General features: G+C 35.7%; 1 protein-coding gene across 4 annotated transcripts in view; it reads left to right on the top strand.

Moving 5' to 3' along the window:
- HELZ (helicase with zinc finger) overlaps positions 1–17,564 on the top strand; it is a 141,723-nt gene that overhangs the window by 107,252 nt on the left and 16,907 nt on the right. For all 4 annotated transcript variants that reach the window (XM_032457042.1, XM_032457039.1, XM_032457040.1 and 1 more), the window contains 3 exons: positions 1,647–2,217; positions 2,617–2,860; positions 3,659–4,175. In XM_032457042.1, coding sequence (XP_032312933.1) covers positions 1,647–2,217; positions 2,617–2,860; positions 3,659–4,175 — 1,332 coding nt within the window. The remainder of the gene's footprint in view (positions 1–1,646; positions 2,218–2,616; positions 2,861–3,658; positions 4,176–17,564) is intronic.

The raw sequence follows: 17,564 nt of genomic DNA, 5'->3' as shown, positions 1-17,564 counted from the left end.
TAACCTTCAGGACCATATGGGTCATATTTAATGTTGGTCCTTTTGAGCTAGTGATTAGAGATGAGGATGCACTTGGCATGATTGGCACATCACAGCCATTTGTTACAATAACTTGGTTGCCAGGTGTACCCCCGCTTCAATTCAGGAACAAGCTACTTGTTCTGTCTTCTTGGGAATGGTCAGTTCCATGTCTAACTTGAGAGCCTTTGGTGAGGCAAGTACCCAGCAATCCTTAGTGACTCAACATTGAAACTTGTAAGGAGATTGATATACTAAAGCAGCTCAGTGAGCATTTTGACAAAGATGGAAAAGAAAAATTGCCTCTTTCCACCTTATATTTCATTTCCCACACTGTCACCACTTAAGATCAAACTTGTGTTTCAGAAATTTGACAGCACTCCATAGCTTACAAACCTTTTCCACAGTTTACAGGATTAAAAAAATGTTTATACTCGGTATTGAATCATTCAAGGTCTTGTATAATTGGGCTTTTACAGTTTCAGCTGATGTCAAGAAGTAGAAATTAGCCTATAAACAAGTCAAGTTGTAGCTCTTTGTACACAAAATTTCTCATCTCCTTAAATCTGCCATACTTTTTCTCCTCTCTCAATATGTAAGCTATTATCTTTACCTAGAATGTCCTTCTTTCATTGGAAAATTCCAGCTTTTTGTGCAAGATTTAACTCAAATGCTATCATCTCTGTGAAGTCGCCTATAATTTTCTCAGGCATCAGGATCTTACATCGCATCCTTTTCCAGCACCTCTGATTTTATGTTTACATATTGGTATCCTCAACTGGATTCTAAGCCAGAGCTTAGCAAACTTTTTCTGCAGAAGGTCAGAGAGTAAATTTTCAGGCTTTGTGGGCCATACAGTTTTTGTTGCAACTACTCGATTCTGTCATTGTAGTAAGAAAGCAGCTATAGACAGTATGTAAACAATGAATGTGGCTGTGTTCCAATAAAACTTTATTTACAAAAATCTGGTGGGCTGGAAATGACCTGGGGGCCGTAGTTTGCCAATCCCTGCTCTGCGCTCTTGAGGGTACAATCTGAGTCTTCTTACTGCTTTTTTAATCTCCAGCACCAGGCACAATGTCCTTGGTAGACCCTCAGTAAGTGTTTGCTGAAGGAATAATGACAAAAAATTGACAACCAAACTGGTTATACAAAGTGATATAATACTTTTTTTTTTTCACTTCAAAGTTGTTTAAATTGAGACAAAAAAGTTTTTTTTATTAATTTAGATATGTTTGAAGAAAGATGTATAAAAACAATAAAATCAGAAGGAAAGAACACATTTTAATGATTTATATCAGATGGAAGTAAATGGTTCTCTTTCCAAGGAAGAAAGTGTGAAATTAAAAATAATGTTTTTAAAGGAATTAAAGTGGATATGCTAATGAAATAGCAGTATCTCTTCTTATGACTCAGATTTAATATGCTGTTTTTTTCTGTTTCGTCTTTCCTAAGGTAAAGAATGTTCCCTTATTTGATTATCAGAAAATGATTGATTTGGCACCCAGCACTCCTACTATTACTGATAAGAACGGATCATATCCTTTAGATGGGCCCAGGGTAGGAAAAGGTGGCGAGCCACAGGACTTAGATCTTCCACAGTTAAAAGACTTCTTCTTTTTTTCTAGATTGATTTGGAATCGAATCCACAGAACAGAAGTCCTGAATCACGCCCTGGTGTTGTTTATCCCAATACCAAATTTCATCGCAAAGATAATCTCAACCCAAGACACATAAATCTTCCTCTTCCTGCCCCCCATGCACAGTATGCAATTCCTAATCGTCATTTTCATCCCCTTCCTCAGCTGCCAAGACCACCCTTTCCAATTCCACAGCAGCACGCCTTGTTAAATCAGCAGCAGAATAATTTGCCTGAACAGCCAAATCAAATGCCACCCCAGCCAAATCAAGTAGTTCAGCAGCAGAATCCGCTGAATCAGCTGACTCCGCAGCCGCCTCCTCAGCTTTCTCCTGCCTATCAGGCAGGCCCCAGCAGCGCTTTTTTCAATAATGCAGTTTCTCATCGACCACAGTCCCCTCCTGCAGAGGCTGTCATTCCTGAGCAGCAGCCCCCTCCCCTGCTGCAGGAGGGCCACAGTCCTCTGCGAGCCATCGCGCAGCCCGGCCCCATTCTTCCTTCACATCTGAATAACTTCACTGATGAGAACCCCCCGGGACTGCCTATAGGGGAGGCTTTAGGTAAGTTCTCCTATCACTGCTGGATGTGACAGATTCAGAGATCATTTAGTTAAATGACATGTAGTATACAATATTATTTTGAGTCAGGATTGATTCATTTCCTTAAATAGTGCCAGCAGAAAAACCAATCACTTAGTGTAACAATCAGAATCTGGTTCCTAGTGCTGTATAATATAAAGCATCCGGTTGATGCCAGGTTACACTGTAATGTAGGTAAGGAAGGATCCTCATCATTACTCTAACTTTAGTTACTGGCAAGTTTAGAAAACATTGCTTTCTCCAAAACTCAAGTTGTAGCCATTTCTTTGTGGGCAAAATCTGGTTGTAAAAATTCTTGCAGAAATTAACTGGACACCCCCACATGCTGAAAACTTAAACTTTTCTCATGTGTTTTTGCAGATCGTATGCATGGAAGTGTAGCTCTGGAAACATTAAGGCAGCAGCAAGTGCGGTTACAGCAGTGGAATGAGCATCATCATGCCTATCTCAGTCAGGGCAGCATTCCTTACCCACACCATCACCACCCTCACCCTCACCTCCAGCATCTTCCCCAGCCGCCCATTGGATTACATCCGCCACCAGTGAGAGCAGACTGGAAGCTCCCCAGCAGTGCTGAAGATGAAGTAGAAACAACAGACTCAAGGTATTTTCAGCAGAACAAAAATAGTCTCTGAAACATGACCCCTTTACTGTTTTCTTTCTTGAGTGTTGTCTTTTTTTGCGTGAAATTGGACTATTATCCTAAAGAAATTGGATGCCAGCCTTCTAGGCACATGTACAGTTCTGTTGATTGACTCTAAAATAGAGAGTATCCACTGAGCAGTAACTTTTGTGCGAACCTAGGCGATCTGGGTGATCTGCTGTGGATTGTAAATTAATGCGGCTCCTTACTTTGCAGTCTCTTCTGAAAGAGGAATGTACCATCACTGTGGATGTTTTTTTTTTCACATTCAGTAGTAATGCAAAGAATGAATGAGGGTGAAATTAAATTAGTGATTAAAAGCTAAAAATTATACATTTACCAATTTTTTTCTAGCAGCACAAAATTCTACCTTCTTTTAAGCACTGATGTTTATGAGTGTTCAGTCCTCATTCTAAACTTGTTTTTTTGGTGTGTCATGTGAACGCAATGAAGTGTTTCCCAGTCCCTTCTGATGAAGGTCTGCCATTATGGTGACCAGTTACGGAACACATGTAAAGACAAGGACAGTTGTTTTTAATATCAAGAAAAAGAAAGAAATCAAATAGTTGGGCATATTTAATGTCTTCAATTCAGCATCTATTGAGTGTTAATGCTGCCTCTTGAGATGAATTAATACTAGTTCTAATTAAGTATCATGCTTTTTGCTTGTAAAAATTATACATTGTTGACTAAGCTCTCCTTAATGTGATGGAGCTTTTCTTTTGTTTTCTCCTTTCCTATTTCATCATCCTTATGTAGGTTTCAAGACTTAATCAGAGAACTGTCTAATCGTGATCAAAGTGAAACACGGGAACTAGCTGAAATGCCACCACCTCAATCAAGACTTTTGCAATATAGACAAATTCAGACTAGGAGCCCACCAGCAGTCCCATCTCCCCCGTCCAATACAGACCACAGTACCCACTTTTCTAACTTTAATGACAGCAGCAGAGACGTTGAAGTAGCCAACAACCCAGCATTTCCACAGCGCCTGCCGCCCCAGATGTTCAGCTCACCTTTCTCGTTGCCATCTGAACACCTTGCCCCTCCTCCCTTGAAATACCTGGCACCTGATGGAGCATGGACTTTTGCTAATTTACAACAGAATCACCTAATGGGGCCGGGTTTTCCCTACGGCCTACCTCCATTGCCTCACAGGCCTCCGCAGAACCCTTTTGTACAAATACAGAGTCATCAACATGCTGTTGGTCAAGAGCCCTTCCACCCGTTGTCATCTCGAACAGTGTCATCTTCTTCGCTCCCTAGCTTAGAAGAGGTAAATGTCTTTCTCTTCCTTTTCTCCTTTCAGGATTAGTTGATTGTGGAAATATCAATATTTATTGGTTTGGTAACGACAGTGGACAGACCTTATTGAATTTAATAGTCTTGTAAAGATAATCTTTCCTTGGACTTTATTTTATTTTTCAGCTTCATTTTATTAATTTTTAAAAATTAATTAATTTATGTGACACGTCATTGATTTACCCTGTTGCATCGGTTTCAGGTATACAGCAAAGTGATTCAGTTATTTTCACATTATTTTCCGTTATAGGTTATTGCAAGATATTGAATCTTCTTCCTTGTGTTAAACAGTAAATCCTTGTTACTTATCTATTTTATATATAGTAGTTTGTATCTGTTACTCCCTTACTCCTAGTTTATCCCTGCCCCTTCCCTTTCCCTTTCGGTAACTGTAAGTTTGTTTTCTATGTCTGTGAGTCTGTTTTGTATGTAGATTCATTTTATTATTTTTTAGATTCCACACATAAGTGATATCATATGGTATTTTTCTTTCTCTTTCTGGCTTACTTCACTTAAAATGACGATCTCTAGGTCCATCCATGTTGCTGCAAATGGCATTATTTTATTCTTTTTATGGCTGAGTAGTATTCCATTATATTTGTTAATTACAAATTTGTTAATTAGAGCTTTCCATAAATATTGGCCTTCTCAGCCATTGGTCATCTCCAAGGGCTGTGCTCTTTCTCCTGTAATTCATCCTGGTGCTTTCTTAGAGGCAATGACAGTGACACTGATTCCCAGATTTCAGAATTTGCAGTGCTTAACATAGAATTGACTCTGCTAAACTAAGCATTTTAAGGGAAACTGAATCTTTATCTTAAAATACTTTGGTATTGCTAAAGAGCTTCTTTATGGACCTTCACTGATATAAAAATCTTAGTAATACCAAGTTATAAAACTTCAAAAACAGTATCACTTGGCGTGGACTATAGAAACTTCTAGGCTGTTCCAGTTAAACTTGCAGTGATTAAAGATAAGACTGTGTAAAGCTGGTTGTGGTCATTATCATCATGGATGTCTTTTTAAAACAGAATAAACATTTCTTATTTTGAGTTACAAAAAATATTTTTTGATATTAGCCTCATTTTGGCAGTTCCTTAGTGATTTCTAAAGGCTTTAGAAATAATTCATGTTTTGCAATTTTCTGCTATAGATGCTGATTAAAAGGTCAAGTTTCATAGGGAAAGTTTTGTATCTTATTTGTAGGATTTTGAAGGTAATTTGTTCAAATTGTTCCAGTATTCGTTGATTGACTTATCCTGTATAATAACTGTCATTAAAACAGCTTAATTGCTATCTTAGCCTCCTAATATGAATTGTAACCCTAGGATGAATTGGTATCTGTACACATGTATTGTGAGGATCCAGAAATTTAGAACCATACTTTTAAAGATTTGACACATATCTGACATTATTTCAAATTATAATAGAATGACCTTCACAACTAAACAGTAGTAATTTTCAGTTAAGTGATGTTTTATGTATTTATCTACATGTGTATTTATTTCTGATAAAATTCGTATAACAAAAATTCACCATTTTAGCCATTTTAAAGTAAAATTTAGTGTATACACAATATTGTGCAGCATTCACCACTATCTAATTCCAGAACATTTTAAATCACACTAAGAGAAATGACATAATCATTAAGCAGTTACTCCCCAATGCCCCCTATCTCGTCTCTAGCAACTAACAATCTGTTTTCTGTCCCTGTGGAGACATTTAATATGAATGGACTCATACAATATATGGTCTTCTGTGTCTTGGTTCTTTCATTTAGTGTAATGCTTTTGAAGCTCATCCACTTTGTAGCATGTATCAGTACTTCGTTCTTTTTATGGCTGAATGATATTCCATTGTATGGATATACTACAGTTTTATTCATCAGTTGATGGGCGTTTGGGTTGTTTCTGGGTTTTTTACTGTTATGAATAGTGCTGCTATAAGCATTCATGAACAAGTTTTTGTGTGAAAGTATATTTTCAGTTTTCTTAGATACGTACCTGAACTTCTTGGGTCATATGGTAACTGTGTTTTTGAGGAGCTGCCAAACTGTTCTCCACAGTGTCTTGTACCATTTTATATTCCCATCAGCAATGTATAAGGGTTCCAGTTTCTTCTTTTTCTTTTTCTTAAATTATAGCCATCCTAGTGGGTGTGAAGTAGTATCTCATTGTTTTGATTTGCATTTCCCTAATCACTAATGATATTGAGCATCTTTTAATATGTTTGTTGGCCATTTATATGTCTTTTTTGGAGAAATGTCTATTCAAATCCTTTGTCCATTTTGAAAAATGGTTGTCTTTTTGTTGTGAAGCTGTAAGAGTTTTTAAGTATATTCTGGATACAAGATTTTTATTATGTATATAATTTGCAATTTTTTTTCCCCTTCTGTGGACTGTCTTTTCACCCTCTTGATAGTATCTTTAATGCACAGTAGTTTTTAATTTAGATAAAGTCCAGTTTCTCTGTTTTTTCTTTGTTTATTGTGTTTTTGGTGTCTTATCTAAAACTGTTTTACCTAATCCAAGGTCACAAAAATTTATATCTACCTTTCCTAGTTTTATACTTTTAGGTCTTATATTTAATTCTTTGACCCATTTTGAGTTAAATTTTGTACAATTTTTGAGGTAGGTGTCAAATTCATTGTTTTACATGTGGTTATTCAGTTTTCTTTGCATCATATTTTGAAAAGACTCCTTTCTCCATCTTGTGGTCTTGGCAACCTTGTGAAAAATCAATTTGACCATAGAGGTATGGGTTTATTTCTAGACTCTCAGTTCTGTTCATTGATCTATATGTCCTTATGCCATACCACACTGTCACGTATACTGTAGCTTTATACTAAGTTATGTATTTGGAAGTATGAGTCTTTGTACTTTGTTCTTCTGTTTTCAGATTGTTTTAGCTATTCTGGGTCCCTTGAATTACCATATAAAATTTAGGATTAATTTGTCAGTTTCTGCAAAAACAGCCAGCCGGGATTTTAAAAGGGATTGCTTTAAATTTGTAGATTAATTTGGGGAGTATTGCCACCTTAACAACATGAAGCGTTCTGGTACCTGAACATGGGGCATGTTTCCATTTATTTAGGTCTTTTAAAATTTCTTTCAACAGCATTTTACAGTTTTTCAAGTATAAGTCTTACATTTCTTTTGTTAAATTTATTCCAAAGTATTTAATTCTTTTTTGTGCTACTGTAAATGGAATTGTTCCCTTAATTTTATTTTTTGGATTGTTCATTACTAGTGTTTAGAAATAAAATTGATTGTATATCTGCAAACTTGGCAGAACTCTTTATTAGTGCTAATAGATTTTTTTGTGGATACCTTAGGATCTTTTACATAGAAAATAATGTCATCTGCAAATATAGTTTTGTTCTGTCTTTCAATCTAGATGTCTTTTCTTTCCTTCTTTCTTTCTTTCTTCCTTTCTTTCTTTTTTGCCTAATTGCCCTGTGTACACAGTTGGCAAAATTAGAGAAAAGCAAGTATTTCTAGAGTGAGCTTTCCAAATTTCCTTCTGTTATTGACTTATAATTTCATTCCATGTGGCTGAAGAACATACTTTACATAATTTTAATCTTTTTAAATTTATTGAGACTTGTGTTATGGTCTAACATATGGTCTCTCCCGGAGAATGTTTCAGGTGCACTGGAGAAAAATGTGCGTTTTGTTCTTGTTGGGTGGAGTGTTCTGTAGATATGTTAAGTTTATTTGGTTTATATTGTTCAAGTTTCCTCTTTCTTTTGGATCTTCTGTCTAGGTTTTATATCCATTATTGAAAGCAGGATGTTGAAGTCTCTAACTATTATTGTTGAATTGTCTATTTCTCCTTTTAATTCTGTCAGTTTATGCTTCAGGTATTTGGAGATTGGTTTATTAGTTTTGCATGTGTTTATAATTGTTATATCTTCTTGATGGATTGACCTTTCATCATTATATGATGTCCTTTCTCTCTCACAACATTTTTGTCCTCAAGTATCTCTTTCTGATATTTGTATAGCCACACCAGTCCCCTCTTGGTTTATAGTTTGCATAAAATGTCTTTTCTCATCCTTTTGCTTTTTGATTTTGTCATTTGTTGTTTAGTGACTTTTCTAAACTATTTTTTAAAATTTAATTTTAAATTGGTTTTTAAATTCTGAGCTAATTGTTGAAGTCTATTATGTATGGCCGCTTAGTTTTTTCTTCCATTAGCTTAATGATCAGTAGTCACTGCCCAGAGATTTCCTTAAATGCCCAGAGTCAAAAACGTTGCCCAGTTTTTACAGAGGCATCTGTGTGTGTTTTGGCACACCTTCCATACTCAGCCAGGCAGTTTACATCTCTCCTTTAGCCTTAACTTCCTGCTTCTCCAGAGCCTCCAGGTCAGCCAGAGGTGGGAACTTTTCAGGTCTTTCCTGAGCATGTGCACAGTATGTGTGTGATCTTCTGGATTTTCAGGAGAAATAGGTCAGAGCTGTTCAAAGTCGTTTTTCTGTAAAGTATCTCATAACCCAGCCTTTCCTTCACAGCTTTTGGTTGGTCTGATGTTTGGTCAAACTATTACCCATTGCTTCAGGTAGCAGCAGCTAACACATTTGCCTTGTGAATGGTTTCAGTATGGCCCCTCTAGCACTGGTTGAGTTCTTAGTCAGACAAGATAAGGCAAATGTTGCTGTTGTACCAGCCAGATCAAAACAAGTAATTACAATTCTTTGAGAATGAGGCCCCTTCTGCTCCCTCTGATACTGGTGCTGGAAATGCAGGGTCTTATTTTCAAGGCTACCACTGAGCTGGAGAGCAGGGGCATTGGACTAGGGTAAATTAAAATACCATCGATCTTGCTGTTCTTACTGAAATTTCCTGGGTTTTCTTGATTAAGTGTATCCCTGGCTGCTGCAAACTTTAGTTTCCTGAATTCCAAGAAAGTTGATTGTGCCAGTTTTTGCCAGTTTTTTCGTTGCTTTTATGGAATTCCTTACTCCACCATTTACACTGATAATACTTGTAATATTTTGATTTAACCAGCCAAATGAGTTCATAATGTGGGGGGAAATAACATGTCAAAGTTTTTATGAAGTTTCGTACTTTGCTAAATAATGCTGAATACTGAATAGTGTACTTCAGTCGTTGATTTGTCTAAATGTTTCTTAGTTTTGGAATTTAAGTTCTTTGTACCGTCAGACTCTTTAACATTTGTTGTTACTGTTTAGCTGTGAGCGTATGAATAAGTACCTTCAATTGTTAGTGGGTTCTTAGAGTGAAATTACTTTTGCAAAAACATTTGGTCACCTTTATTTTGATGCATGAGATTCACAAATGATGACTAACTTTCAATACTGAAAAAAAAAAAAAACCCTTGACAAGGAAAATGTTACTTTTACCACATTACAGGTTTTGACGTTTTCACTGCGTTAGGATAACTTTCGTGTGTTATGGTGTACAAAATGATTTTGCATGAATCATCTCACAGAGTGAATGGTTTATGTGCTGCTTGTTTATATCCAGCCTTTTATTTATTTATATTTTTAAACTTTTTTTTTTATTGAGTTATACTCATTTTTATATCCAGCCTTTTAAAATAAGTTCTTTAACATTAACAATACAGAAAAATGTTTTATTTACCTACTGACTGTGAGTTCTTTTATTGTTAGAAACCTTGATAGATTAATCTTATGTGGGATGAAAATATCTAGATGTTAGCTTAACAGTTAACTTGAACAGATGGTTTTTTATATTATATTTCATTAGTTTTCTCTTTTTTTTAATAATAATTTTGACTTTCTTTTGACAAATGGAGTACATGGTCAGCATGGAAAATGTGGAAGTTAGAGAAATTGTTTCTAATTTCACTATACCAGGATAGCTACTATAATGTCAGGGAGGGAGAAATTTCCTCTGCCCTTCTAGGTTCTTCCGGTTGGTCTAAGAATTAAATTGACATGAGACAGATTAATAGGAGAAAATCAAACAAAGTTTAATAACATCTATACATGGGAGAGACCAGGAAAACTGAGTGACCCACCACAATGACTGAAGCCCTCACCTCAAATACCATTTTCAGCTAAAGACATAAAGGATGTGAGGGCAGTGGTTTGGGACTTCACAGTGGAGGAAGGCAATCGACGTGGAGTTAGAAAAAGCAGATGTTTGGTAAACAGTGGTTTGCTGGCCATGCAGAGGCAGTGGGACCCAGAGAGGGGTTTTCACAAGCAGATTTTGCTAGGTTCTTCTCTGTGTGCCTCACCTAGGTCCTACCACAGTTACCTGTGGCAGCAGCTCCCTTCCTGGAACAGTCCTCTGTCTAGTCCTTTTAGGCAGTTGGGGGAAGGTCAAAGGTTCTTCCTGAGTCTTTGGGGCCTTAAAAATAATCAGCCTAAATTAATCGTCATGCCAGAGAGACATCTTGGGGTGGCAAACACTGTCAGGTGGCTCCCCTACAGTAATAGATAGCTTTTCATAACATCCATAGATAGGGACATGTGACTGATTAATGGAGGGAAATTACTTGTTGGAGACTCGAAACAATTTTTTTCCCTAATTGCTATGCTCGGTGTCACCCCCATCAAACCTTCCTTTCAACCAGGTTAAGGCACCCTAAATGGGATCTTAATCCTATTCTATAACACTTTCTGCAACTTGAAAAGTTTAGAGTATTTTCAGTTAGATGCTTAAGGCTTAATTCCATGGGTTTTCCTCACCTACCTCAAAAGCAGCAGAAGCCCTGGCCCTCAGCCACTTGGATGAAGCCAGGGCTCTGTGGTCTGGCAGTAGTGCCTGCACCCTCTCTCACTTCTAGTTCTTTCCTGGTGTGATGGGATAAGGAGAAGAACAAAGGGCAGAGGTGCCTTCCTACTTGGGCTGGGTTGCAGACCACTCCTGATTGGAAACGGATTGATAAATTGCTCCAATTTGTTTTCAAATGTCAGTGTAAGCTTGGGGTTATGATTTAATTTTCTCTAAATAGCCAGTTGTTTTCATACTTCATATTAAACATTTTCACTAAACAGAATAGAGGCTATCTTGTCAAATATTAAATTCTTTATAATAGCGCTGTATCATACTTACTTTTCAACTTACTGCTGTGAGGGGTGAGGGGAGATGAAATGCAAAGAGAAACAATAGAAGTTAATTCTTGGCTTCAGTGCGTCCAAGGATTCGGTTTCTAGTAATTTAGTCATGATTCAGGATTTTTCTAGGGGAGTTTGGATCTCAATGAGATTTTTCACTTTACATGATGACTTTAGAATCTAGTCCCTGATTAAGATGCAGCTCTTCAGTATATACTGCAATCCATTTCTGGACTTTCTATTTTTCTCCTCATCTATCTATATGTTTCTCTACCAGAATTACACTATTTTAATTTTTGAGGCTTTCTAGTATTCTAATTTGATAGTGTAAAGTCTCCTTTATTACTTTTCTTCCTTCCAGTTTTGGGGAGGGGGCAGCAGACAGGAAGGTTATTCTCTGGTTTTTCTACTAGAACTTTAGAACATCTGTGTGACCTCCCCCTCCCCCCACCTCCAAACAAAATCAGAAACCTTTCTTAGGTTTTAATTTCAATTACATTAAATGAATAGCTCAAATTGGGGGAAATTTTGTCTTTACAGATATTTTAAACGTCTTATTTAGGAACTGGTACAGTCTTGAATATTTCAGTCTTTTTTCCTTCCTCCTTCCCTTTCTCTCATCTTCCCACCTTTCCTTTTTTTGTTTGCTTTCTGGATATTCCTCTGTAAAATTCTGTAGTGCCTTCATTTCTGGTTAAATTTACTCATAGGTTGATTTTTCTTTGTTTTTGTTATGAACAGTATCTTTTTTTCCCCATTATCCTTTCCAGTCATTTTATCCTGAGAGACAAATCCTCACTCTTCTTAAGTAGTTTTATCATGTTAAAATCTTCTGTTTAACATAGAACCAGCAGCGCTAATGTTGGTGCAGAGCAAAACTTTGGCTGTTTAAGACATGCTTTGCCATGGAATAGTTCGATTAAAAGTGCTCACTAGTAATAAATGGAAAATTCTTTCTAAAAGCATCATTGTAAAAGTCTCCAAATGTTTAAAAGCTGCACATTTTTGTGTTGCAGTGGTGGTATTGTTATAATGGCTTCCTATCTTTCTTTTTATTGAAGTACAGTTGATTTACAATGTTGTGTTAGTTTATGGTGTACAGCATAGTGATTCAGTTATACATATATATTCTTTTTTATCTTTTTCATTATGGGTTATAAGATATTGAGTATAATTCCCTGTGCTGTACAGTAGGACCTTGTTGTTTATTTTATATATAGTAGTTTGTATGTAATGGCTTTCTAATGAAAATGGAATGCTTGTAAATCACTCATTTTGATCAGCTTTCAGTAAATCAGCATTTCCTTTGCCATCTTAGAGATGACATGTATGCCTCTGTGATGTATCTGCTTTGAAACATTTCTGTCTTAAATGTTAGCTTTTGAACAAAGACACTTTTTGGTGCATCTATTTATTTTCATTTTTTCTTTCTAGTTATGAAGTCAGTTTTCAATATTATTTTCAGGAAGTATTTGCCTTTCAATACTCAATGATTTCAATACTGTTGTCCAATCATCCCGCTACCCCGACCCCTACCAAGTTCCTTTCTACGGGGCAGGGTGTTACTATATAAATGTAGCTTGAAGATTGTATTCTTGGCTGATTGATATATTCTGCCTACTCTGGCTTTCAGAGTAAATGATGTCAGCTCAGGATTTATGTTGCATAACCAGGCGGTAGTATTGCTGTCTTCTCCGAAATGTTAACCTCTCCAAGATATTGTTAATGTGTGGTATCTAACAAACCATCTAATGCACATGACAGAGACAGTGATCAACAAATCAACAAATTAGACCTCTATTCATGCTTGAATTATCAAAGCTAATGATTTAAATGAGGTGTTCTATTTTAATTAAAGTTTCTGGCACCATAGTTAATGAGACTTGGAATTTCCACCAGAGCATTAAGCTTTTGATAGTATAATTGTAAATAGAGCTCTAATTCATTAAATTGCTAAACTTTCTCCCAGTTATTTACTTATACATATACATGTGAAATGTTTTGCTAACCTTATGCATTAGAGAGATGCCTTATAAAACAGTGGTAAGCAGATTATGAATTTTTACTTAAACTGACAACCGCCTTTAACAATAGATATTCATACATGAATTTAGTCATTTAGCTTTTCCTTCTTAAATGGCTTTTGAAATGTCAGCTTTATACTTTGATTTTTAGAAGGAGATATTAGCAGTACACTTAGAAAATAATGATCATATGTTTAGTTACAACAGTTTCACAGTTTAAATGTGAAGAATGTTTATAAACACACAAACATATATGGAATTGATACTGAACCCAGGAGTAAGAATCTCTGACGGAGTAGAATGAGCCTTTAAGCAATAATTAATGAAATTATTTAAGAACTAAGGACTCTAAAATTAATCTGGGTGCCAGTCATTGATAGGGTTGCCATCTGAAAATAAAGGAACAATCTGATTGGCAGAAGATGTGTATAGAAAGAATAGTTTCTTTATGGAAAAAAACTGAGAACTGGGCAAAAGTAACAGGAAAGAAAAAATGGCCTAGAAGAGAGAAGAAAGAAAAGAGGTATAGTTTATACATTTAAACAGCCTAAAGGCCCATAGAACTGAAGTATAGGTAGAAATAGAAGAGTGTTCTCTATCAGAAATGTATATTTTTTGGTAGGCAAGGAATTTTTTCCTCAAATTTTTGCTTGGAGGCCCTTCTCTTTCAAAGTCTTTTTAGAAATTTCCCTCTGTGGGGAAAAAATCTGAAATTTTAAGCTCATTTCCCATAATGCATTTTATTGTAATAAATTAGTATGCTCTCCATAGTTTTTTTCATTTAAATAACTTTAAATAGGCTTATATATAACACTTTAATTATTATAGCAAATACATCAAATTGTTGATGATTATTAAAGTTGGTGATGGATTATGTTTGGACAAATTAATAAAAAGTTAAAATATATTCTTGTTGACAAAAACAGATTTATTGAAGTCTTTAAAATAAAACTTAGAACTTTGGAATTAATTGAGGCCTTGAAGATCATTTATTCTAACTCCTTTTTAAAGGAAACTGAGATACTAAGACATTAAAGAACTTAGAACTTGAGCAATTACTAATTACAGCGGAGCTGAGACTCCTGACTTCCAATCTTGTGCTGTTTCTGGAGCATCTTGAACTGTTCTTCACATCTTTATGCCACGAATAAAGTTTATTCCTGGAAAACGAGAAATGATTGCAATTACATGAAGTAGATGGCAATGGTGGGGGGGCACAAATTATGTTCTTGGGACCAAAGAATTAAATCTTCAGTTACATAAAGTTTTCCTTTTTCAGGAGGAGGAGGGATGGTGGTAGAGAGAGAGGAAGATGGAATTCTTAATTCTTAAAAGCTGTCCAGCTCTGGCTGCTAAATGTTTGACTGCTCAAATGATTTATTTGGAGATCTCAAATACTAGAAAATTAACTATAAGGGATGTACTTCATTTCTCAGTGTTCTTTAAAAATTGAAACAAAAATTCTCTGGCATTATCTTGTGTTTCAAGTTAATTATGATAATTATGATTCTTCAGAGAAAATGCAGATAGCTATGAGTTGAAGGTAAACTTCTGTGTACTATTTTATTTCCTATCTAAGCTGACATTTTTCCATTGTAAGTGGTAGTGTGGTCTATAATTGATAACTTGACTGTTTCATATTCAAGTGTTAAGAAGAGCCAGATAGTCAAGGTAGCTCAAAATGTCACAGTAGTGAATCTGACATTTCTTTCTTAGATGTAATATTGCATTCATTCTAGTATCTCCTCTATTACTTTGTGTTTGGATATAGGAAAAGAATACTGGTTGGTGGGAAAATACTGTTTGCAGATTGTAAGTGCCCTTGCCTGTGAGATGCTTTCAAATGGTATTTTTCTTTATTTAGACCTAAATTGATTTTAATGCACTTTACTACAAAGTCGTATTTATTTCAGTATACCTTTCTTTCAAGAAAAACAATAACAAAACCCAGAAATAAATGTAGTGTGGTTTTGGAAATTAAGATACATTTTTGCTTTTATCAATGTAATTGAATCTTATGAACGTGATGTGACATTGAAGTTGTTTTTAAACTTCTGTTAAAATAATGCACTTTATTTTAAAAATAATTATTTTAAAATCATATTTTAAATGGTGGAGAGTGACACGGTTATTTAGGCAAGAGATGATGGAGGCTTGGGCTATGATGGAACAGTAGAAATGGTGAAAAATAAATTCAAGATCTGTTTGTAGGTAACACCTACAGGAACTTCTGATGGAGTAGATCTGATCTGAAATGAAGTGAAATAAAATCATCTGTTTCTCATTTCCACTAGCTACATTTCAGTTGCTCAATAGCCACGTGTGACTAGGGGCCACCTTACTGAACAGTGCAGATGCAGAGCGTCTCTGTCATCACAGAAAGGTCTTTTGGACAGCACTGCTCAAGAGAGAGACTCGTACCCTTCAGCTCTTCGAAATTGTCTTACATTATTTCTTTGATAATTGCCTACCATCTCTTTAATCTGTTTCTCACTTTCTGAAACTTATGTTGATGAAATGTTAGACCTCCTGAATTCTTCAAATTCTTTTTTCCCTCTTATATTTTGGTGTTTGTATTTTTTCCTACTTTCTGAGAGATTTCCTTGATTTTATCTACAAACCCTTCTCTCACATTCCATATTTGAGCCCTCAGTTTGTTTAATTTCCGAGAGTTCTTCATTCTCGGATTTTTCCTTTTTCATAACATCTTATTTTTGTTTTACAAATGCATTGCCTTTTCTGAGGAAACCAATTGAGAGTTTGTTGTTATTTTGTCTTAGATTTTTAGTAAGAACTAAAACAGTATTTTAAAAATATTTTGAAAACATCATTGTTACTTTTTTCTGGGCCAACCTTTTTTCCTATTTGTTTATTTGTAACCATCTTTTTTGCTGGAGGCTCCCTTGAAATGTCTGATAACCCTTGATTATCTGTGTCACTAAAAAGCAACTTGGGAATTTTGTATTTATCTGAGGACTTACTGCCTGGTAGGCCTTTCCCTGGGGACTTTTTAATGCTTGAATCCCTCTGGTTGTTGCAGGGGAGTGCAGAGTGAGACCACGTGTTCCCTGTACAGACTTTCAGTTAATCCCCCCAATTTTATCCCTTCATCCTTTCTTCACTTTCCATGGTAGCTGGTGTTTCTGTAGCTGTAACTCCATCCTTCGCCTACACAGTCCTCCATGTATTGCAGAAATGTGTCCTTTGTTGATGGCCAGTCATCCAGTCTTGATTGTTAATATATAGATCTTTTATTTTCATTTATTATTATTTTAGTGGAGTCTTGGACCAGTCTCCACCATTAATTGGGGTATCATGCCTTTGAAAAACAAATACTATTTTCTAATTTATCAAGTCCTTTTCAGTAGAATACATCACATGTACCCATAAACATTACTGTTGCAAGTTACAGTTTATCCAGGATACATTGCCTGGCTTGCTGATATTGATTGTTTTTAATCATACAGTGATATTCCTCCCCTCCCTCCTTTCTAGTTTCTTTCTTTCCAGGTAACTCAACGAAATTGTAGCATCTTGCTTTAGACATAAGATGATAACCTTGAGGGGAGCTAAATTGAAGTAAGTTAGTAGAGCCCAAGAGTGTTCTACAGTCAAGAATTTCTTCTTCAAAGCTTGGGGAAATTAAAAGGAAGATCTAGCACGTATTCAACATTCAACATCTGAATGCTTTTGTCAAATGTTTATTGAGGACTTCTATGTTCTAGGCATGGTATTAGGTGCTGGGAATACAAAAGTGAGTAAGATCTGGTTTCTGCCCCAGAATCTTGCCATGTCCTTGAAATTTTAATATAGGTCAAGGTTATATTGTATCTTCTTGGATCACATGAATTCAGGCCAAAAACATATTTTTAAATTAAAAGAAAACACAAGCATCTCCAAAAAGTTAATTTGGTTAATGAACCAATAACCTTCATCTTGTATGAGAATTTATAGTTGAACAAGATGTGAAGCAATGGAATTCAGTGATATTTTGGACCAATAAATTTGAGAAACTGTGAAAAATTACTAAACGCCCCAGAAATGAGGATGTGGCTTAACTCAGGGAGTACAGACTAATAGTCCATATTTGTTTCATTTACTTGTTTAGAGGTTTTTTTAGAAAATTAAATTTGACCAGTTTGATTGCCAGGCATATTTTCTCTGGTTTGTGACAGCTTAACTTCACATCGTCCAACACCTGGTCTGCTTTACACATTTAGGTTACAGACCTGGCCCCGTGGACATTAGAATGTTACTCCAAGTTTAAGTAAGTGAAGAAGTAAAG

The sequence above is a fragment of the Camelus ferus genome, chromosome 16, assembly GCF_009834535.1.
Source record: "Camelus ferus isolate YT-003-E chromosome 16, BCGSAC_Cfer_1.0, whole genome shotgun sequence".
NCBI classification, from domain to species: Eukaryota; Metazoa; Chordata; class Mammalia; order Artiodactyla; family Camelidae; genus Camelus; species Camelus ferus.
Note: the sequence above shows the minus strand (reverse complement) of the source record. Positions and strands in the feature narration are given on the sequence as shown.